The sequence below is a fragment of the Phlebotomus papatasi genome, chromosome 3 (genome assembly GCF_024763615.1).
Source record: "Phlebotomus papatasi isolate M1 chromosome 3, Ppap_2.1, whole genome shotgun sequence".
In the NCBI taxonomy this organism is placed as follows: Eukaryota; Metazoa; Arthropoda; class Insecta; order Diptera; family Psychodidae; genus Phlebotomus; species Phlebotomus papatasi.
Window position 1 is genome coordinate 57,243,920 of NC_077224.1, and position 24,512 is coordinate 57,268,431.

Sequence of the window (24,512 nt, forward strand, 5' to 3'; positions counted from 1 at the left end):
CGGAAAAAGTAACCCCATACTATAAAATTACCTCCGCTAAGTTTGACGTTCTTAATTATTATGTATTAAAGACAACATTTTTGACTTTTAAGACATCTAATATTTTGTTATGTCGTATCTAATTGTATTTAACAGGAATACATTGGTTCACAGAATATTATTCCAGAATTACAGGTCCTTCTGCATATGCTCTTTAACAAAAATCAAACAAAAAAGCTACGGTTTCGTTTGAATACTAACTCTGTACTGTACATCTGAAAACACTTCTAAACCGGGAATTTTTACATAATTGACTTTTAGTAATGCTCACATGAGTAAATTCTTCAAATTTTGTTCAATTTGTTGCTTTATTTTTGGTACGACAGCAAAAGAATTCAATTTTACTATACGAACAAAGGCAGAATATTCTCTAGAAGTAGTTATTCTTTCTCGAAATTTTTAAGTTTTGTGCGTGATTTTTAAGTTTGATCATAAAAAATTATTGAATTCTTGGTTCTCTTCTTTGAACAATACAATTTATAAAAAAAATTCGTAGTTATCCTGAACTTTTTTGCGTAAAGCCTATACACCTGCACCAAAAGCTTTATTTACATGATTTTTTCAGGTCACAGAACGTTATTTTATGAAAATTTGTGGCATTAATGCCTACAAATGATCAAAAATACAGGAATATAATGAATTTTTAATTTCAGGTAATATTTTCGGATAATAGGGTGGAATAACCGGCTATCGCCATGTTTAAGAAAAAATTAAATTCATTTAATCATAACTTTTGAATCCTTGTTACAAGATAAGTCAAATTTGACACAAAGTTACTTAGATGTATTGGCTCTAGATACGTGAAAACAATAATCCTAGAACATAACGCTGGACTACTTAAAAAACTGATTTTTAATAATAATGCAAAAATAACCATTTCGTCGCCGCTTTTTACCACTTTTCGCCAGTTTTGTAAAATTTGTAACCACTTCTCGCCACCCACTTGAAAAGAACCACACTCGGTTATTTTAGGCAATGCTATGAAAAGAATACATTCACCATTTCTCTTTCCTTGTGATCACTTTATTATTACTCTCTTTAAATGATTTTTCTTCACTTTTATTTGAGAAATCAAATTATGGGGTTTTTGCAGAAAGTAAACAATGCAGATTTGACAACTGAGAATGTACAAAGTGAAGTTAGCGTCGCCTATTGAAAAGATATGGCGACAGGTGGTAAAATCAATTCCAGAATATTACCACTTCTCGCCATGCCTCATTTTTATACAAAAATAATATAAAATAAAATATTAATTGACTAAATACAAATTTTATGTATTCTACAAGTGCAATTAAATAGTCAATAGAGAAATTATTTACCCAAATAGGTATTTTTGGCCTGATGAAAATTTGACGACACTTAGTACATTTGGTAAGAGATGTTGGATTCGATGCACTTGCTTAAAATATTTCTCTAAAAAGTGATCAAAATCGTGAATCCAAAACGAATAATTATTATTTTTCGATTCTATGCGTAGAAGCAGAAACAATACAAAAAAATGCGACTCATTTATTTCATAAATTGCGAAAAATAGCGATTTCAATATAAGTGGCGAGAAGTGGGGCACTGGCGAGAACTGGTGATTCCACCCTAGGTATATATTTTCAGAGGTGTGCTATTTAAGTTGTCCGTTCGAATTATACCTAAACTCATAAAATGACAAGAACACATGGTTTTAACAGATACGAATATTAAATAATTATCATTTTTATTTATAATGGGCATTATATTTTCTAAAAAATAAAGCATGAACGGGTATAAAAATTGATATTGTATCATAAAACATCAATATAGGAAAATCGCTGAAGGTGTGTTATTTATCTTGTCGCCACTCTGTACCTTCGAATCGGTAAATGAAAAACCTCAACCTGAACATGTTTTAGAGATTACTCAGGTGGACATTTCGTTTTTATACGAAAATTGCCGTTGAATCATTCCTAATAACGGCTTTTCAAGGTCAAAGGTTTAAAAGCTTCTAGAGAGCGTATTTCTCAACCGAACGGTATCATGTTTGAGCTCGTTGGAAAGGTTTTGGAATTTCTCAGAAGTTCAAAGCGGTTCCAATCGATAATAAACTGGTTATGAATCGATAAGTAATTTTTACGTGAAAATCAGTTCTAATACTCTTTAGCTACTTTATGCGATCTTTTGAATCGCCCAAATTTTTCCATTTAGCAAAATAATTGTCTGTTAAAAATCATATTAAACAGCAAAAGATATGTATTTATTTTACTCGTAAAATACAACCATTGATTCAATCTCATTCTTGCAAAAAGTACCGTCATATTTTCTGCTTCGGATAGTTGATAAATTTTGTGCTAAAACAACAATTTTCCACGTTATATTCGTTTTCAGATTAAATGTCCGGATCGTTTTGTTAATTCGCGATCCACGCGGAACGCTACAATCGCGGAAGCACCGCGAATGGTGTCCCGGTAGACCAGACTGTGATCATCCGCCTACAATGTGTCGTGACATGGTGGCGGACTTCTATGCGGCTCAGCTGCTGCTCAAGAAGCATCCCGGCCGTTTCCGTGTGGTGCGATATGAAGATCTCTCGCTCAGTCCACAAGAGATTACCAAGGAACTACTGGATTTCTATGGTTTGCCCATGGATCCAGAAGTTGAGGAATTTCTGGAATCACACACCAAGTTGGACATTGGTGGTGTAAGTTCCACTTATCGTGACTCAAAGTCAGCACCTTTCCACTGGATTAAGGATTTAGCCTTTGAAGAGGTAATATTTTAAAGAATCAATTTATTTTTTTGTTAGGCATCAACATGACTTTCACTTGCAGATTGATACGATCCAGAACGGATGTACAAAAGCAATGGAATTGTGGGGCTACAAAAAAGCCACAAATTTAACGATTCTGAGCAACAAATTTGATCCTATTCTTCCATATTCTCTCACATGAATCGCAATTATTGAGGTAATGAAAAATTCTTCAAACAAATGAAATATTCCAGCAATGTTTGTCAAAGTAGAGGAGAGAATGCAAGTCACTTTACTGCATTACTTTTTTTTTTAAATTAGTTTGTAATGTTTTTAGAGACGTTCTCTGCATTTTTCACTGCGCGATTCATGTTATTATTGAGTCCGATGGAGTGTGAGTGAAAATGAGTCAAGCTAACCAATTGAAAAATAGTGAATTTATCTAGTTTCTTTTAATAAAATTTCTATTTTGAAATTTGGGTATTTGGAAAAGGTTTGTTAAATATTTTATTTTTGCACTTATTATTATGTTAAGAAAAAGCATTTTTTTTTTCAAAATGAAAGCGTTCTAGCTTCTAACTGCATTTTCTTTGTGTCTGGCATCGTTAGTAAGTTAATGTTGATACAAAGCAAATGCACTTAGAACAGTTTCATTTTTAGAAGACGATTTGGAGATATTTTATGAAACGTTAGTAAAAATTATTAAAATATAATCTAGAAAATATTTTTTTTAAAACGCGTATTTGGAAATATTTGTGTGGATTATGAATTATTTGACTTTCTAAGTAAGCTAATATCATAAAAAAATTTAAGTCACGCCCCTTTCTACACTGAGAAAAAAAGAGGGTGCGATTAACTTTTTTTCTTCATAACTTTAACACTTTTTAGGTGTAAAAATATATCAACATTTTTTAATGTTAATTTTAAACTTTTTTAAGGGTAAAATTAACATGAAAGAATGGTAAATTTAACCCCCAATACACCTAATAAGGGTAATATTTACACCGATTTTGGATCAATACTGCAGGGTAAAATTAACATTTCCGGAATGTTATTTTAACTTTTTCGGATTTCTCTCAGTGTAGACATTCACATCTTTGCACGGGGCGGGACTCGAACTTACAACTGTGAAAGTCAAGTCAGACATCTCATTCGCCCAAAAGCCAACGGCCTTGCCTATTGCGCCACTGAGATCCCCGTTTGGTAATCTGTATCGTCATTTTCAGCGACCTATGATTGCCTAAAGAATTTAGATTTAAATTTGTGACATCCCGAAAAGGCTAACTGCGATCTTATGTTTTATAATTCTGTCTCGTTTCTGTTTCGTTTTTAGCATTAGAGAGTCTAGGCATAGTTCGTACGCAGGCTACTTTCAAACGATGCAAAGTTTCTTTTGTAAAGAGCTGGTTCGTAATTTCGTAATTTTAAGAATATAGGGTAAGTGTGCCAAATTCCGGTCGGCTTGCAATTTCGGCCAACTTTTTCGTTCCTCGAATTTCCATGAACTTTTAGATTTTACGTACTATAGAGATTATACATGCAAAAGAATAACAAAAAATGTAGCTTCGACAAGCAAGATGACATGAAAAAGATATTGGAAGAATTCCCGAAGGGCAAGGAACTATGAGAATGAAGGTGGCCGAAATAGGGTACCAAAGCTATGTCTATATTTTTATTCATTTTAAAATGTATTAAGAATGATTTTAGAGTAAATAAAGACGGTAAACTCTTTACAATGTTTTCAAGTAACACTCTTTCAGAAAAAAGATTTAAAAAAATAAATTTGAATTTAAAATATTACATTTCAAACTTGAGACTTTGACGCTTGCATGCAACTATGCCGAAATTTGGCACACTTACCCTACATCTCACAGCTCCTAAGGTTTTATGATTTTCTATGGCTAAGGGCCTTGACAGACCTAAGGATTAGCCGAGAGACGGCTTAGCGTAATTATATTTGAAATAAGGGTTAGAGTTCATTTCCATCATTTTCCATTAAGTCGTCTCTCGGCTTAAGTCGTAAGTGTGTCTAGGTCATAAGGACTGATGAAACAGCTCTTTACAAAGAGAAAATTCGCATTTGTTTGAAGGTTCACTGTGTACAAATCATGTCTACGTTTCTCTGTACGATATGTAATTCAGTAGTTTCTTCCGGTTACTTGATGAGATCGGTTGGCAAGCGCAACGAAACCAAGAACTGAGTTGAATTGTGTTTGGGACCAAGTCCCCTGGGTCAATCAAATTCAAGAGTTAGTGAACTGTATTTATTTTTATCAATGGATTTTACGCGTGGCGGACTGCAAGGACTTGATTAAGTATGGCGGTGACTGATTTGCTAATTATTTCAAAAAATAGTGTGATCATGTGTGTGTTGATGGTCCCTAAAATATAGGCTACATTTTAATGCATTTCCTTAAACAAGATAATTCAATTCGTTTGCTTCCATCAACCTCAAGCTATTTCACGAGTTTACAACCTGTAATTTCATAATTTTCAAACTATCGCCATATTGAGTTTCACTAATTTTTTTCTTTCAACCTACCAAGTTATAAAACTCTTTATCCTGACTCAGGACTTAGCTTGATCGTCTCCCAAGAAGTTCAGTCAAATCTATACAATAAATACTACTAAATTACATAGGTATTTAACATGAGAAATTATCCTAATTTACGCAAATTTCTTTCCCAAAAGAATTACACAACTGCACGTCATGCCACGCTTTTTACAAAAAGACTGACAAATGTGCCGGAAGGGCTTACATAATAAATTTTCAAATAATTCCGCCAGTTGGCGTTCGCGTTTTCAACAAATTGATTTTATCCCAATTTTTCTTTTTATCCAAATTATTTTCCTACTCTGATTCATTTTTATTTCGAACATAAATATTTTTATTCGTCAGTTTCAGAGATGTATTCTAAAATTGTTTATGGCCGGAGCTTATTTAGAAAGTCAAATACTACTTCCCTGAAAAATTGAATTTTAGATAAATAAAGTTTTGCTGCTACGTTGTATCCATTTACAATGTCACGCTTGGAAACTCCTCAAAACATACGTAAATTCTTGAATAAATGGCAACGAATATTTTATTGAACAATTAAAAAACTAAAAAAATCCTTTAATGGAAAATTCATCACTTGAGATTAATCGATTAATCAAAATAAAATAAATCTAGGAAGTACCATCAGCGCACAATCGGGGAATACGCGAACTTTACTTAGAATGATCAATTTTCGAATTATGACAGAACTTCGAATTTTTTGAAGATTTGAATGCTGAGAGAGTACTCTGCGTAAATAAATGAGATTAAATTAAATTGAAATTATTTTATATTTTTTTCTTTTGCGGTCAAAAGATAATTAGGTTTATTTTTAGTTTTAATAAGTAGGATCTTGCACCAATTTATAGAATACTTGACAAACCTTGAACAAATAACCCATTCAGATTTAGAAGATAAATATCTCAAAAGAAAAGAGAGAAAATATATCTGTCAACAAAATGTCAATTAGTTGTACTGATTAATTTTCCTTCGGAAAATCATCACTGAATGCGCTGTGTTTTGTATTACTACAGATTAATTTCTACTGTTTACCTTCAATTTATTTAATATTTTGAATTAAGTTATTTGTAATAAGAAAATGTCTAATTTATTTATTATTAAGATTTTCATTTTAAATGAGAAAAAAAGAAAATGTTGCAATAATTGCTTATCGAAAATTTCGAGGGTCTAATTTTGAAGGAAAAAAAAATAAAATAGAAAAATCGGACTAATAGAAACCATGATAGTTGATAAGGATAAGCTTAAAAGAAAACAGTATAATTGTGGTGCCTTCTTGGGATATTTTACGGGGACTATAAATATATATTTTTTTCCTTTGAAACTGTTCACAATCGAAGAACCTGAAGCTATAAATCACAATTTCAATCTTCCGTTTAATTTTGCATCGTAGAAATGTAATTCAGAAAAAAATGTAAACATAGAGGAAAATGTGTATGACAATTATTTATTTAGTTTTACAACTTCTCCCTAAAACCTAGTGTCTACAGAAAGTTGTTATTTTAATAAATAAACCGCAAAAAGACATGCAAAAGACAATCGGTAGTTATTTTTTCCATGCCAAATCTGCCACCAGAGCGATGTGATCAGAGGGAAAGACGACAGATGGGATTGCGATGTGAGTCTCGAGTTCCTGGACACTTGGAAATGGAATTACTTGCGTCACTTGCAGGTTATCGGTCTGATAGAAGATGTAGTCGATGCAAGCCCGAAATCCAGCTGTAAAGTTTGTGAATTCTGGGATTCCACAAGCCGAGGACATTGGTAAAGGTTGTTTCAGCTCGACATTTTCAATCACTTGGTCAGGATCTACAAGAGGTAAAGAATAAGACACGAATAAACTTTATAAAATTGACTCGATTCTTTATAACACGGTTTTCAAGTTGCAAACACTCCGAAGATACCACACTGAGAAAAAAAGAGGGTGCGACTAACTTTTTTTTCTCATAACTTTAACACTTTTTAGGTGTAAAAACATATCAACATTTTTTAATGTTAATTTTACACCTTTTTAAGGGTAAAATTAACATGAAAAGGGTAACTTTAACCCCTAATACACCTTAAAAGCATAATATTTACACCGATTTCGGATCAATAATGCAGGGTAAAATTAACATTTCCGGAATATTATTTTAACTTTTTCAGATTTCTCTTAGTCAGTGCAGAGTTATTAGAATAGGGGAGCATGGGGCTATTTCAGAAAGAACAATTATTTCAACTTTCGTGATTTGCAATATTTCTGCGATGCGATGATAATTTCTGTGGAATTTTTGCGGAATAGATATTTATTCATCAGCAATGAAGGAACAGCACAAGAGAGGCAAAAGTACATTGTAGTTTTTTTTAGCGGCCAGCGCCGTCTTAGCGTTGATGACCAACCTCAGAAGTGAAAACGGAGGAGAATTCCATCACAGGTTGTATATGCCAATCATCCAACAAGAAATGGCTGTCTTAACTGAGCTGTGTGCTATTTATTAGGGCATCAGTCCCGAAATGAACAAAAGGTCACACTTTAAATATTAAAAAAAAATGTATTTAAAAAAAGGTTATTATTTAACTAAGTCTCTATGTCCGTATATGTCAAAAAAGAAGTAATCTAGAAGAAAACCAAAAGATCCATTTCACATCAAATCACCCAGTAACAAAACATAGTGACAAAGAGAGTCCTGGTGAATCTCACAGGGGCCAATGTCCCATCACCGCTGCAACCCCAACCGACTCACTCACAGGGCAGATGTATCCCGGAAAAGAATTGCTTTTCCCCACTAACCCAGGCCCGAGCTTTGCGGATTCGCTTACAATATTTAGGAAAGAGAGAGATCGGTGAAGCCGAGAGAGAGAGAGAGACCTCAGCACGGGACCGTGGGCAAGGGAAAAACTACATCACAAGTTCGACAATCCGTGTCCGTAAACAAATGAAAAGTGGAAAACATTAGCAAGCCCAAGCAAGAGATGCCTTGGTAACGGAGAGGCAACCACTTCGAAACCACGGGGGAGTTTCCGCAGAATTTCTGTGGAATTTTCGCAGTATTTCTGTGAAATTTCTGGGGAATTTCTGCTGCAATGGCAACAGTAGTGGCCCTGTGGCCAGATATCTGCTATGAATTTGAGAATATGCAGTAGGGCGTTTCAACTAGGAAAAAAATTTTTTGGCACTATTCTCACGGTGCTGTATTTGATGAGACAAGAAAGTTTTTCTTCTACGACCATATGATCAGACGCTGTTTAGAGGTGGCTGAACGACCCTCTCTGTAGAACAAATTTCTGATTTTACCGGATTTTACACTACAGAGAGGGTCGTTCAGCCACCTCTAAACAGCGTCTGATCATATGGTCGTAGAAGAAAAACTTTCTTGTCTCATCAAATACAGCACCGTGAGAATAGTGCCAAAATTTTTTTTTCCTAGTTGAAACGCCCTAATATGCAGATTTCGCATATTGACTCTGATCCTCATGAGCAGAAAACAACAACAAAATATATACCAGAGACAAAATAAATTGTAGGATACATAGCAAATATTATTTTGTAAAATTGATTAAACCAATTAAATGAAATTGATTATTAAATTGATTGATGCGATGCGATTAAAAGTTCACTTTAAATTGCTTTTCGAACTAAAATTATTTATCGGTTCAAAATGGTTCATTACCTGTTCATAACCGATTAGAACCGGTTCAGCGCTGTAAAAAATTCCAAGACCTTGCCAACAGATTTCCATGGAAAGATATTAGTGGGAAATTAGCAAGAAATTTCTCCGGAATTCCCACGGAACTTCCACATGAATTTTTACGGGATTTACACGGAATTTCCATGAAACTTCCACGGGATTTAGATTTTGGATATGCAAGTGAGGGAAACTTCAACTGAGCTTTTTGCATTTCCACACAGAAAAATATTTTGTAAAAAAGTTCGTAAATGTTTGTGAATTCTTACTGGGGTCTTACGAAATGCTCGTAAATCGTATAATCCACAAACAGTTAGTAAAAATTTGTACTTTTTCGCAGAAATTGTTCGTAACATGATCACTTGACACGTATTTTTTGTATTTTTACAAATATTAGATCGTAAATGTTCGTAAACACACATGGAAATTCCGTGTAAATCACGTAAAAATTCCGTTTAAAATCCAGTGGAAATCATGTGGAAGTTCTGTGGGAATTCGGCTGAAATTTCTCACTAATTTTCCACTAATGTCTTTCCATGGAAATCTGTTGGTATGGTCTTGGAATTTTTTACAGCGCTGCACCGGTTCTAATCGGTTATAAACAGGCAATGAACGATTTTGAACCGATATAAATAATTTTAGTTCGCAAAGCAATTTAAAGTGAACTTTTGAAAGAATCAATCGGTTTAATCGGTTCAACCGATTGAGAACTAACGATAATTAACCCGAAAATATACTTTTGATGTAGGGGAAAGTGCTCTCCCTTCGAACGTTCATGCCTTCGAATAATGTGATTTTTTTTTGTTTTCCGTAAGAGATTTACACTAAATTATCACGGAATTATCAACAATTGATGAAAAACCAACTAATATTTAATAAAAATGTGTAAGTCTCTTAGGAAAACTAAAAGAAAATTCACATTATTCGAAGGCATGAACGTTCGAAGGGAGAGTACTTTCCCCTATAGCATCTAAAGTCACGTGTTTAAGTATTTTCACCATTCGAAATTAATGCTTGGCTGCCCCATTCTCCCCTATTTTTATTTGCATTTTCGTAGCATCTTCACTAAAGTTATTGAACACATTAGAATGAAAATTAATGGCAAAAATGATTAAAAAAATGCTCTTATGAGCTTTTTATCCTACATTTTACGAGTAAAAAAAAGTGATTTTTTTCAGTGTATGAAGCATATGCTTCATGTGCTTTTTATCTCTTTCCGGACCGCAGCATATGCTGCAAGCTAATTTCACAATTTTTTAATCAAAAATATCTAAGCTCAGGAATTAATTGAGGTCTATCAAAAAATATCTTATATTTGGACATCCTTATAGTTTGTAATCATCCACAAGAATAGGATTTTTATCATTTCTGAATTATTAAAAAAACATTATTTTTCACAGAACATTCATATGCTGCTTTGGGTACTCAGAGTCCCAAAAGAGACGAAAGAGTTAAATACATTTAACTGAAAATTAATGGCAAATATGATAAAATAATGCTGTTATGAGCTTTTTTATCCTACATTTTACGAGTAAAAAAAAATGAAAAATATTTTTTTCAGTGTATGAAGCATATGCTTCATGTGCTTTTTATATCTTTCCGGACCGCAGCATATGCTGCAAGCCAATTTCACCATTTTTTAATCAAAAATATCTAAGCTCAGGAATTAATTGCAGTCCTACAAAAAATATCTTATATTTGGACATCCTTATAGTTTGTAATCATCCAATAGAATAGGATTTTTATCAGTTCTGAATAATTAAAAAAAAACATTGTTTTTCACAGAATATTCATATGCATCTTTGGGTACTCAGAGTCCCAAAAGAGACGAAAGAGTTAAAGATTTTTTTGTTTATCCATTGAAAATAAAACTTACTACTTTGGAAGTCAATGAAGGAGCTGGGAACGAAGTTTTCCGTCATCAGCTTGTAAATTCCACAATCAGGAGAACTATTGAAGTCTCCTGCGAAAATCAGGCTCTTCCTAGCTCCTGGGAGATCCTTTTCAATCTGCGGCAAAACATGCTTCTCCAGGAAGATCATTGCGAGTCCAAATTGCAAAAGTCTGATGTGATCGGCATCCGGATGGAAGTAGAGATGAGTATTTGCGACTACAATCACTTCCCCAGGATTGTCCAGAGACTCCAGTGCGACTACTTGAAGAGCTGTCGACCTCTCCACAATCCTCGTGAAGAGTTCTTCGTTTTCATGGATTTTCTGCTGAATTCCGGCAAAAATATCTCGGCTTTTGAGCTCCTCGCCGTAATTTATGCCAAATCTATTGACTAACCGGAAGCGGAGTTTGTTGTAGAAAATCGCGAGACCTTCAGCTGTCTCTCCTTTTGCTTTGAAATCACCCCCGAAATCCCTCACGCGGAAGGTTCTCTCGAGATCCAAGTCGTAGATCTTGGCATCGACTTCCTGAAGGCAGATTATATCACAGTTGTAGCCAAGGAGCTCCTTGATGAACAGCTGCTTCCTGTAATCGATGTTGAGGGCATAGGGTGGGCAGTAGGGGAATAATTCTTGTCGGCTGAAATCACTGTCTGCATAGAGATCGGCTAGGAGATTGTAGGAACCTATGCGGAATTGTTCTCCGGAAAGGGCAGTTCTCGTGAAATTGTGCCTCAGGTCGAAAGGACATTCTCCTGGACCAGCCTGAACGGGGTTTTTGGACACACACTCAACACTTGGACCCTCAAGATCATCCCTCCGGGGGATGCACTCGACTTTTAGGTGATAGTCGACATCTTCAGGCTTTGCAAAGTAAGTAAAACCTCTTCCTACTTCCTGAAATTCTACTTCTGCAAGTTTTCCGGATTTGGGCAGCAATCCCCGGTACCATATAAAGATACAGTCGTCCTCTGAGGCAAATGAGAGTTCCACTTTGTGTGGATAGACCAAGAAACCCGCTAGGATTGACGTGGGGAGGGTGATATTATCCACAAATGGATGATTTATGGCCACTGGGAGTTTCTGGCCAAGAATAGACAGCTCTAGGCTGTTTCTCAGACTCACTGTGTCCAGGATCTCTTGGAAAGTCTTCTCAGAGAGATCATTCCCAGCTCCAGTGAGCTGGACTGTAATCTAAAAGCAGGAATTTATCAAAATTTTACCTGGATTTGCGAGGAATCAGGAAACTCACCTCAGGAGCTGTTGGCTGAGCTGCTGCCTCTCCTGCTTCACTAGCCTTCGTCTTCTGCTTCTTCTTATTGCGTTTATTGAACTCCTTTTCAATGTTAGTCCGAGTTCTCTCGGTAAAAGCCCCCACTAGTTCTCCACAGTTTCTCCGGAAGTTAAATACCCGATCGATTTTGTGCTCTGTATTTGCATATCTGAAGGATATATCCACAGATTCCTCATTGGCACCATGTCTAAAGTACACTCTTTCCATTTTTCTACTCAATGTCCAGGATTTATTTCTCCTCAGTGAGATTTTCGACACGTGTAAATTTTTCCCAGAACCAAAACATAACCTCAACATCTTTCAAAAATGTAAACAAAGATGTTTTTTGGATTAAAAAAATAAGTTTATTCAGAATCTTTCTGGTCTTCCTGCCAGGATTTTACAAGCTCTTCGATTTTAGCAATATTTTGACTGAGATGCTCCTCTGTCTCATTCACTAGCTCATGGATAATCTCTTCTTTGTAGGATTCTTGAGCCTCTTCGAGGATTGTCTGGAAGATTTCGCATTCAATATTTGAATGCAGTTTCTTATCGTTGTATTTCCGTTTGGCCAGTCGATCATAGAGGATTGTGTTGTTGCATCTGATCACAAAAACCAAATCAAACCATCTTTCTGGGAACATTTCACAAGCATGGTATTCCACAATGTTTCCTCCCTTCTCGAGCTGAGGCTCCAGATGATCAATTACCTGGCAATTAAAGATTGAAAGTTATAGATTAGTCATCCTGGTACATTATCCTCTAGTTGTCATTTGTATAATCCCCAAAAACTCACCGCATCTTCATCCAGAATGGGGCAATCGAGAACTTTGTCGAATCCCTCCAGAAATTTGTGTTCCTTGGCTATTTGAGACACATTGTGCCACTTCAATCCCAGCTTCTCACTCACTTGCTTCGCCAGGTGCGATTTCCCAACTCCCGGAGTTCCAGTTATAAGAATATTTGGTTGAATTTTCATATTTTCCGCTGATGTAAACAAAAACACTCGTGGCTCTTTAAAAAATGCAAAACCGTGTGACAGTGTCCCAAAACTTAATTTCTCCCAATCGACACCAGCGCCAACTTGCAAATTATTTTGTAAGTAATTTTTGCAAGTTGTTTCCGGATTATTTGTTTTGTGGCAAAATCCACGGATTTTCCTCTTTTCTGGAAAATTCACCAACCTGTGATGTTTTATTGTGGCCTCTGAGGCAACCTCTGAGTGTGTTCCACACGGTGAAAGTGAAATATTCCCAGTAAATTCCAAATTTAGAAAAATTTTTGAGAGAAAAAATTGCCTTCCGTATTGTCAAGTTTGGTGATGTTTTTCCACTGATTTTCGTGCAAAAAGAAAATTTTCTGCGTGTTTTTAAAAGCTGGGAGACATATAGAGTCTACCCAGAGTGATATTTTTCTGTAGAAAGTTAAAAAATCCATAGCATTGTCGCGCCAAAGGAATATCCGTAAACTCAAATTGGTGATGGATGACTTGGGTGAGTAAATATTTGATTTTCTCTGTTATTGCCGGTGGGATGGGCTATCAGGGACCAGGGAATCGTAGTTTGTTTACATTTCAAATGATAAGACTGTGTCTGATAAGCCAAGGTTAGAGATTCCGGGAGAAAGACAATAAGTAGAACATAACCTCAAAAGCCATGTTTATAATTTTTCTTGGAAGCGAAGTGAGACATTGGCAGAGGAAAATCGCGATTGCTACTGATCGTGATGATCTTATTTAAATGCCGATCGCGAGACAATACATCTGGGGATGTGTGTGTGCTCCGTGTTACCCTTGAAGAGGAGATCTTCACACAGTTTCAGTAGAATTTTTGGCAAGAGATCAACCTCATTGATTTCATCTGCGAATCAATGGACTCTCTACTCTGGGGGACCCTGACTTGTGATCTGCTCATGGTTCACAAAATACCAAGCTTCCATTCGAAAGCTGTCGCCCTCCCCGATATGGCCTAACATGCTATTTACAGGCCTTTTAAGGAAACTTCCCATTGCGAGCTGAAAAAAAACATGCGAAATTGAAAGTAGTCAAATAGAGACAGTGTCTCTGGAACTGGAGACAGCGCCCCAACTTCCCCCCAGAGAAATTGCATTCCCCTGTCCATCAAGTCCACCGAGGTCATTATATCGCTAAACGTGTTGGCTATAATGTGAAATTGATGATACAGCTTTCAATATTAATTTGCTATTCAGCCGGAAATTCCAAAGTCCTCAACACTCCCGCCACGCCTTCATCTAAAAAAGCACTTTAGGCACTCGTTAGAACATTATACTCCGTGAAATTTAATTATTTAGTAAATTTCTGGCTGCATCATATGACCCTCCAAATAGATCAAAAGGTTGAGCTCAATCATGCCATTTTCCCGTGAAAAATTACTTTGCCACTGAATTTTTCACGCTGTTTTTTTTAATCAAGAATTCTCTGGCTCTGTAACTCGCTTTGAGGCTTCTTTCAGAAGATATTTCCATTGAATGCTTCTCATTAACATTTTTAGTTTATTTTTGCAATTTTATCTAACAGCAAATTTGCATTTCTCTACCGGTTTCATTTGCATATGAGTTGAGATGCTGAAAAGCGAGATTTTTGAGCTGGATCGGCTTTTGGATTGTTTATGTTCAATGCAACACTTTTTTTTCGTGAATATTTTTTCAATAAAAAGGAGTTTTTTAGAATTTTTTTTTTATCAATTCTTTGAAAAAAATAAGATTTCTGCGATCTTAGGAGAACAGTACTTTGTCTTTCAAGAGTTTAGAAACATGCGACGTTCGATAGATCACCGCCAATGGCGCCACAGTTGTTCTTTTGGTACAGTAGACTCTCTCTCAATTGGGCATTTGGGGCAAAATGTCATCCGGTTTTATTTAACCCATTCGAACACCAAAATTCCGATCACCGAAATCCCGAAAAAAAGCAAAAATCCAAAGTGAAAAAAATCGGAATGGGTACACAGAAAAAAATATTTTGTAAAATTGTTCGTATATGTTCATGAAATCCTATGGTAGACTTACGAAATGCTCGTAAATCGTTGTAACCCACAAACAAGTTCGTAAAATTCTGTACTTTTATCACAATAATTGTTCGTAACATGATTACAAAATTTTACGAATATTTTTTGTGTGTTTACGAACATTAACGAACAAATGTTTGTAAAAGAACAACAAATGTTCGTCAAATGATCATTTTACGAACAATTATTGTGAAAAAAGTACAAAATTTTACGAACTTGTTTGTGGGTTATACGATTTACGAGAATTTCGTAAGTCTGCCATAGGATTTCACAAACATATACGAACAATTTTACAAAATATTTTTTTCTCTGTAGAAATCTCGAAAAGTCAAAATTCCAAATGAGCTAAAATCTTGGATATGGGTCGAAATCCTTAAACATAAAAAAAATCCTTTGATCAAATCAACTAAACTAAGAAAGAGCTTGATATTCGATTTTAAACTCATACCCGAGGCGCATGGCATAACGCCCTAATAAAGTTTACAGTTCTATTATTTAATTGGTTGATATGCTTCTTTGAAGTGTGGGTCTTTGGCAGTTTGGCTATTCGGTATTTCGATTATTTAGGAATATCAGACCCATTCGGGATTTTGTCTCTTGGGAACTTTGGCTATTCAGGATCTTGACGCATTCGGGATTTTTACCCATTCAGGATGAAGGTTTTTCAGGTTTTGACCCCATTCAGGATTTTGTCGTATGGGATTTTGACCTTTTCGGAATTTTGGCCCATTCGGTTATTTGGCTTTCGGAACTCATTTTGGATTTTAGCCCATTCGGGATTTTACCTCATTCGGGATTTCGCCTCATTCGGAATTTTGGTCTTTTTAGGATTTTGGCTTTTGGGATTATAACCGAGACGACTGTTAGTTACTTTTATTTTTATATCCCGTAGAAAAAATGAAATATAAAAAAATAATATTATAAAAATAAATAAATAAAGGGGTATAAAATAGATTTAAAAACTAGAAATAGATTTTATTGCACTTTTCTTGTGTCATAGAAAGTTTGACTTCACGTCGATTTTGATTATATTTTCCTTCATTTTGTTGCCTGATTTGAATTCTGGATGGAAAATTATTTTATTAGATAGTTACATTATATAAATAAATAGTGTTTATAAAGATTTAATATAAAGAATTTAAAAATTTCGAGACCGTTAAAGCGTATTTGATTGCGTCTCACTGAGCCCCCTTAATAGATGTTTTTCTCCTTTTCACAGAAATCACATATTAATATTTAAGGTATAATACAAAATATAGACATTCGATATTCAGTAGTCATTTGGGGAGGGAAGGATAAATATATACTAGATTTCCATCCAAAACTTTTTCGAAATTCGAAGTGTAACCTGAGTTTGGAATCAATATATAAAATTTTTGGAAATTTTTGGACACCCAAAGATCTATTTTCTTGCACAATTTTAAGTGTAGAAAGTTGTGATTTGGGATATTTTTTAGAATATTGTAGTTCATAAATATATCAAAAGAGATGGCGATCATGATGTAGTGTCAGGAGTGAAGTGGTCCATTTCCTAAAGTTTCATCTGCTCCGGAGTGCCTATATTTCTAGTACATTGTTCAAATGGGTTAATATAAAAGATAAAAAAAATATTTTTTTGGAAGGTTATATGTAAAAAACGTTCCAGATTTACGGACTCCTAATAGTTTTGATGCTTACCCGAAAAGAGTCTCGAATTTGTCTAGAATTAAGATATGGGAAAGCATGGGAAAGTATCCATGCTTTGCACAGTCTCATAATGACTAATTTTTTCCTATGTTTTTCAATAAATGTGACCCATCGCATCCATATTTTAAAAACAAGGGGAAAGTGTCCTGTTTTTACAATATATTGCGGAGTCATATTTCTTTAGAAACATAGGAAAAATTTAGTCATTATGAAGATTGGGACCGTGCAAAGCCTGGGCATTTTCCCCTACCTTTTCTTAAAGATGTTCAAATTTCATGTCCCAAAACGTACAGATTATTGTGTGAATAGGTCCTGACAAGAGTTCTTAAAGTATGAATAGGTGATCCTTTCACCGTAATTAAATTGAATTTTGGGAAAAAAGTTAATGATTTGTTTATTGCCGGTTCATTACCGATTCGTGACAGCTAGAATTTTGTTAGATTTTTTAAACATTCCAAGACCTTTCATTTAAGTTTAGGATTGCCACAGTCGGCTGAGAAATGCGTTTTCTAGGAGTTATTAAAACTTAAACATTGAAAAACCATTTGAAGGAATGAGTACTGCAAGGACATTTTCGTAGATGAAAGAAATGTCTGGCTAGACAATTTTTAAGGCTAAAACATATCGGAATTTAAGAAAAAATCTCAAGATGCGTTTTCGAGAAATTGCAAAGAGAAGATTTTGCAGGGATAATTAGGATTGATTAATTGAGTGTTTGACGGAAAAATGACGGTAATTTTTAATATATCTTAAGCTGTCTTATGGAAGGTCTCCTAACAGTTTTGGCCTCTAGCCATTGTAAAAGCCAGACTATACGTGAAATATTAATAATTTATAGCTTATTTATTGATTATTTAATAGACAATAACAATATTATAGTATCACTTGCAATGATATAAAGAACTCTAACGTTCTAAACACTAAGCATTCGTAGGATGAGAGTATTATGTCCTAGAAAAATTAACATAATAGTGCGTAAATACAATTTGCGTTTGCCAAGAACTCCTTACCTTTCGAATTCTCTAATCGATTTTCTACTAATATTTTGAGTGGCCTAAATTCGAGGGATTATATTGCTATCGGAGTTCGAACAATAAAATCCTTGAAATATTCTTTTTTTTTGGGATATCACATGACCTTCTTCCGTGCATAAATTTGAGAGATTATACTAAATTCTGAGAAGAAAATGATTAAGAGGAACGAGCAAAAATTAATCCGAAAGCATAATCGATGTTGTGTATTTGAAGGTTTCACTGATTCTAAGTAAATATATTTTCCATAAAATGAAGAGTGCTTCAACTTCGAACGATGACTCACCTTTTGCACTCTTCTTATGTATTAGGTGAGATTCTTAACAATCTCACCTACTATAATCCTAACAAAATTTCATGTCCTCCGATCGCGCTCAAACTTGGCCAAAATGTGTTTCGCCACTTCCTGATCACGAATATATGGGGGGCTAAGTTACGTTCCCGGCCGGCCGGCCGGCCGTCCGGCCGCTCTTTGGAGCTTAATAGCTCCTAAACTAAAAAAGATATCGACTTGCGGTTTTCGGCAAAGGTTAAATATCGTATGAAAATTGCAACATGGTGCATTGACCCCCCACCCCCCACCCCTCCTTCCGCCATTTTGAAGACCCCCCTTTTTTTGTTTTCTCAATAGCTCCGCCCCTATGGCATCGAGCGGGCTCAAATTTTAGTATGTTATAGCTGGGCCTTAGAGCTTTCCATCAATACCAAACTTAAGGTCCCCCGACCCCCCTGACCCGAGCTATAAGGATCCAAAAAAATTTTCTTAAAATGGCCATAACTCCGGTTCTAATCGTCAGAATTTAAAAAATGAGGGCTTTTTGGAAAGCTCTCGTGAAATGCCACTTCCTCTTCTAACATCGAAAGTTCATAAAACCACCGCTAGGGGCGCTATTATTAAAAAGAAAATTTTTAAATCATAAAAGTTAAATAACTCAAAAATTCCTTATGCAATCGGGCTGAAATTTTAGTATGTTGTAGCCGTTGATTATACCTATCAAACAAAAAAAACCTTAAGTCGATCCATAACCCCTGACCCGAGCTATAAGGGGTCAAAGTTCGAACATTGACCGGCCTCTATCTCCGGTTCTAATTAACATATCGACATAAATTTTACCTTTTTGGTTTCGTCTCGATGAGCACTTTTAGATGGAAGTTCAAAAAGTCACTACAGGTGGCGCTGTGATAGCGTCAAAATTCATCGAAATTCAAAGTCACTTTTCTCAAAAACGGCATTGTGCAAGTTAATGAAATTTTAGTATGTTGTAGTCCAGTCCAGGACGTTTCCAAAATGGTGCGTATGTGCGCTGTGGTTTCAATAGAACCGGAGATATGAGGGGTCAAAGTTCACAAAATTTAAAAAATCATATCTCCGGTTCTATTTGACCGATTTTGATGAATGAGGGCTTAAACGAAAGATCTCACCAAATACTACAACTTTCTAGAACATTTGAACTTCGTGGGACCAACACCAGGGGCGCCACAGTCAAAAAACTAATTTCAATATCACATAACCTCAATTATCTCGACTGTCGCTGAACCGATTTTGATGATTACTTCGACATAATTGTAGAGGACATTTGTCTCTACATTTCGTCCATACATCATTTTCCGGTCAGACTACGCTATCACTCCGATTTTGCCGTTTAAGTGTGAAAAAATTGATTTTTCCCATAATAACGCTTTGAAATCACTCAGATGCCAATTTGACTGCCTCTACTCCACCAAGACACTTAAAATAGGGTTTTAAATGGAAAGTCCCACAGAATACAACAATTCTTTGATATAGTTGAAGTTCAACAAATGACTACTTGGGGCACTCTGATGGATGAAAAAACGAGTTAAGAAACAAAAAACCTCGATTATCTTGGCTTCTGAGTAATCGATGAGATCATGTTCTATGGGAAAATTATAGAGAACATTCTGGTCTACATTTCACCCATATAACACTTTTCTGTCAGTTCATCCAAATCCTTGACATTTTGGTTCAAATACAAAACTTGTATAATTTCACGAATTTTATTCAAGATAACTGAATGGCGTCTCCCTACTTCAGCATCAAATCGAATTTGCATGCACTCCGAATTAGCTCACGTTAAGAATCTCACCTACATAAGCCGGTTAGGATTATCTGTCCCTTTACTTTTAGATAACACGCAATTTAGCTGGTTTTCCATTTACTTTTTCTCACAAATGATTTTGCTAGACAAAGGGAGTGAAGAATTTTTCATTAATTAAATCGCCTGGATATCTTATCTCAAATATTTATTGAATTATCTTAATTGAAAATTAATCTACAAAGTCTTCATTTAAAATATTTTTAGTTTCAATTTAAACATTTCTTTATGGCTTTTTAAATTGTATTAAAAAATAGACATTTGTGCTTCAGATTGACCCGCCTGCAGGGCTTTTTTTCTAAATTGAAAAGCAAAGGGAGAGCATGATGAATTGAGGACAGAAATAACATAATAACAACCAAATGGGTGAGGAAGATAGGGTAAAATTACTCTTTGTGGCCGGTTTAATAAAAATTGAAGTCATGGGCTATAACTTTTCTGTTGTTTTAACCTAGTTTTTAAGAATCGTCGCTTGTATAAGCAATTGTCGTAAATTCCCTTTCGATTCATATCAGCAATTCTTGTAACAATATTGAAATTACGAAAACTAAACAAAAATTGTTGATTTAATAATGACAATAAATACATCTTTTGAATGGTCTCAAAAGTAGTATGCTTGCGGACCATCTCAAAGCTTAAGAACTAAGAACCCATTTACAAATATTTGTTTTTGAAGAAGCAGATGTCTCTAGTACATTTACCATCTCGAAATAAATTTCTTTTGAACTTAAATTTATTTTTTAATAAAGAATTTGTTTATAGACAGTGTTTTTTAAGTTTTTTCATTAAAAAAATGTTTAAATAAATTGATTTATACGATAAAAATAATTAGCCGTTAAGAATGTAACTTAGCGTAAATTTATCTAAAGAGTGATACTGAATAATCCAAATAATAGATTGTAATATATTTTACAATTTCACCGTGGAAGCCCAGAATGGATCGAACTTTGGAGTGTTACATTTTTTTTTTTGAAAAGTATTCCCCGCTTTTTACGAATAATATTTTGAATAATTTTTCTATTAGTCTAATGCAGCATATTTGGCATAAGGCAATTCGTAAGAATCAGTGAATAAATTTTCAAAAACAAAAATTATTTTGGAGTGACGATCTGACCTTCAGTATATCGATCATTTAATGCTTTTGTTATGATGCTAACCTAACTTTCTTGTTAATCTGTACTAAGGATTCAATTTCAAGACTCAAAGAACCACGAAAAATCTAAGGATAGAGGTACTGTACCAAATTTCGGACAGGTTACATGTAAGCACCAACCTTCAGAGTTTGAAATGTATAATTTTTAATACCTTTTGAAACTTTATTATTTTTTTCAAGACTGTTTTTTTTTGGCACATTATAAAGTAGTTTATCATTTTTTTTCTAAAATTATGCTTAATATGAAACTGAGTAAAATTATAGGTACAGCTTTATGTGCTAATATCGGACAACAATTTTCTCGAAGTCCCTTGCCTTTCTGAAATTCTTCCAAGTATTTTACAATGTCTCGTTCATACACCGAGTGAGAGAAATCCGAAAAAGTTAAAATAACATTCCGGAAATGTTAATTTTACCCTGCATTATTGATCTGAAATCGGTGTAAATATTACGCATTTTAGGTGTATTATGGGTTAAAATTACCCTTTTTCATGTTAGTTTTACCCTTAAAAAGATGTAAAATTAACATTACAAAATGTTGATATATTTTTACATCTAAAAAGTGTTAAAGTTACGAGGAAAAAAAGTTAATCGCACCCCCGTTTTTTCTCAGTGTAGAGGATACACTTTTTTGTTAATTTGGCATTGTACACACTCTAGAAATCCAAGAAAATTGTGAAAAATGCAACAAGTGTTCGATATAAGAAAACTTAACTGCACTTGTCTATTTTATTACACGACAAATATAATGCACTTTAAAAATTTCACTTTAGATTTATGAAACTAACTGCTGTGAATACAAAATTAATCAATTAGGGTAAAGTGGTACAAGTTGGACAGTGGTACAAGTTGGACAATGGTACAATTTGGACAGGGCTTTTTGTCTTGATAAATTTAGTACTTCATTTTTATTTGTATATTTTTAATGCTTTAGTTTTATAATTTGGTTCCTTTTGCTTAAACACAAATTTTGTACTGTATTTATCAAGAAAAAAAACCATGTCCAACTTGTACCGGCGAATTGTCCAACTTGTAACACTAATTCCAAATTATATCACTTTACCCGACTTGTACATTACCCACATTACCTTAGCCAAAATCTATCAGATTTTTTGCAAAATCTTTTTCACATTGAAATTACAGTTCTATTTAAAATTAAACGGGTTCAGTATTAAAGCATTTAAAAAATATATATTTAGTAAAAGAACACTATTCATAAAGTATTCTAAGATAATTTCATAATGTCAATCAATTTAGTTGCAGTGTCCGATGTTTCACTCATAGTGGCCGATATTGCAAACTGTTTGGAATTTGGCACAGTAACGCTAATATTTTTCGTTACTTATGTAAAATTATTATCCAGCCGGCCAAGAAAGTGGGGACTATGATCAATAAGTGGGTATTCGGCCCTATAAGAGAGGAAGACTGATGGAAATCTATTCAGTGCTCCCACAAAAGACTCTCTACTAAACAGCTGATTGAATTATTTTTGGACAATTTCGCTGCGGGAAAGTTTCCTATATTATTATTTGCTAAGTGCCAAATGCGTTTTTAGCTCGGCACACCTCTTGAAGGAAACTGGGTGGCTAATGATGGGGGTGTGGGTTAAATGTCTTGTGCGAGGGATTTAGAATTTTGTGGGAAGATTCTCTCTCTATTTTTTTTCTTTATATTCTGGTTAGTATCTCTTACATAATATTGGGCTGTAATTTCCACAAGTCATTACCATTTGGACGCCACTCTTTTCCACAAACTATAAAATATATACATATGTATACTGATAATATATGTATATATTTCTTCTCTTCTTTTTTATCGTGGTCGCGCCGAGAAATGGCGTAGACTGGTGCGATGTCGTCTCGTGTTTACTCAATTTACTTGTGCCTCCCCACCAGTTATATTCTCACAGTGAATCCGTCACATAATCCGGATCCGCGTGTGGATCACTTAGTCAGTGGATATTTATACAGTGTCAAGAATGGTTGATGTTTCCACATAAGAGACACTCTCTTTTTCCACTCTCTCACGGGTCAGTCTGTGTATGTTTCCCCGCCAGGGCAGAGCCTGAGTTTAGTGCCTTTGTTTACAAACTTCCCTCTCTCTAGAAAGGCCATTTAGGCAACAGAGAATCTGGAGAATCATCCTCCGTAACCGACAGATGAAGTGATCTCTCAATTGTGGGTGGATTTAATCGAGTGACATACTAATTGAGGCAGTAATAAAACAAAAATGTGTTTATTGATGAAATGTGTGAATAAATAAATTCACATTATGAATTATTAATTTACATGTTGGTGCTACTTTACTCGAAAAAAAATCACTTGTTAATATGTGAAAAGAGTCAGTCGCTTTCTGTTTAATATTATATATTCTCCCTTATCAACTGTGTGTCTTATTTTGAGACGTCTTATTTATAGAAGATTTGTTTTGCTATCACAATTTCAATGTGAATTCTAATCTAAGGTTAAAGCGAAAGTAATTTAAACAAGAAGGTCGCTTAATGACAGTCTTTTCTACTACATTTACCTTACAATAAATTTTCTTAATTTTCTTTGGAAAAATTTAATTTCTTTTTAAAACATTGAGTAAGATTTTACCCACGAGGAGATAAACTTTAAAATGTAGCAAGAAAAGGTGTTTACAAAAATAGGCTTTTCGTTTTGTTGTATTTTTAATTTTATCAAAATGATTCATAAATTTTTCGTGTTGAATGAGAAGGAGTAAAAGAGAGAGTACTATTTAAAAATAACACTAAGGAGTTGTGTGTGAGAAATAAAATTCACAGATTTTTAACTATAAAAGTGTGATTCTATAATTAGCTCCAAAAGAAGACTCCATCTGATGATGAGAATGCAAATATTTAGAGAAAAACCACAGATTTTCCGTTATCTCCAATGAAAGTGAAAATGTGCCTACAACTGTATTCCTAAAGTGCTAGAAGTGCTTTTCTATCTTTAATTTTTCAATTCAATTTAATTTCACTCACGTTCTCCGAGTACATTGCCGTCCTCACATTAATATCTATTAGCAGGTTTTAGCCCCTAAGGTTTAGTGGGTTCAATGACCAAAACACCTTCTGACTACTTTCTAGTCATTTTTTGCTTCCGGATCACTGCTGATTAAGAATTAAGGATTAGACTTAAATTTCAGGATTAGACTTAATTCTTAATCACAGAAGTATAGAATCGGTGAACAAAAGCTTTTCCATCGTTTTTACTGCTAGGTGGGTATCGATGCTAAGACGGCGATGATCGAAAAGGCTTTGGTACATTATTACTTTTCCTGTTAACGAATTTAGTAGAATTTTTGAGTTAGAATTAGGTATTTGAAAATATTGGATGGAAATTATACTAAAAACGTTACAAA

At 34.6% G+C, this 24,512-nt stretch overlaps 4 protein-coding genes across 10 annotated transcripts in view; 2 read left to right on the forward strand and 2 right to left on the reverse strand.

The window, feature by feature from the left end:
- LOC129806959 (carbohydrate sulfotransferase 5) overlaps positions 1-6,848 on the forward strand; it is a 32,916-nt gene extending 26,068 nt beyond the window's left edge. Inside the window, exons 3-4 of the mRNA XM_055855847.1 lie at positions 2,395-2,776; positions 2,838-6,848. Of these exons, the coding sequence (XP_055711822.1) occupies positions 2,395-2,776; positions 2,838-2,957 (502 nt within the window). The 3' untranslated portion in view covers positions 2,958-6,848. The remainder of the gene's footprint in view (positions 1-2,394; positions 2,777-2,837) is intronic.
- On the reverse strand, positions 6,741-12,467 carry LOC129806957 (2',5'-phosphodiesterase 12). The gene is made up of 3 exons (XM_055855834.1): positions 12,119-12,467; positions 10,851-12,060; positions 6,741-7,118 (listed from the first exon to the last, which is right to left on the reverse strand). Exons 1-3 carry the CDS (start codon positions 12,455-12,457, stop codon positions 6,856-6,858), a joined length of 1,812 nt encoding a protein of 603 aa, XP_055711809.1. The 5' UTR covers positions 12,458-12,467; the 3' UTR covers positions 6,741-6,855.
- A 14-nt stretch (positions 12,468-12,481) lies between these two features.
- LOC129806960 (adenylate kinase isoenzyme 6 homolog) lies at positions 12,482-13,248 on the reverse strand. The gene is made up of 2 exons (XM_055855849.1): positions 12,936-13,248; positions 12,482-12,849 (listed from the first exon to the last, which is right to left on the reverse strand). The coding sequence occupies exons 1-2, from the start codon at positions 13,116-13,118 to the stop codon at positions 12,505-12,507; spliced, it is 528 nt and encodes a 175-aa protein (XP_055711824.1). The 5' UTR covers positions 13,119-13,248; the 3' UTR covers positions 12,482-12,504.
- A 323-nt stretch (positions 13,249-13,571) lies between these two features.
- Positions 13,572-24,512, forward strand: part of LOC129806958 (leupaxin) — a 51,947-nt gene continuing 41,006 nt past the window's right edge. For 2 of the 7 annotated variants that reach the window (XM_055855843.1, XM_055855846.1), the window contains exon 1: positions 13,572-13,632. In XM_055855843.1, coding sequence (XP_055711818.1) covers positions 13,620-13,632 — 13 coding nt within the window. In that variant the 5' untranslated portion in view covers positions 13,572-13,619. Of the gene's footprint in view, positions 13,633-23,104; positions 23,487-24,512 lie in introns of those variants that run through there. The other 5 variants (XM_055855835.1, XM_055855839.1, XM_055855836.1 and 2 more) reach the window with 3 other exon arrangements.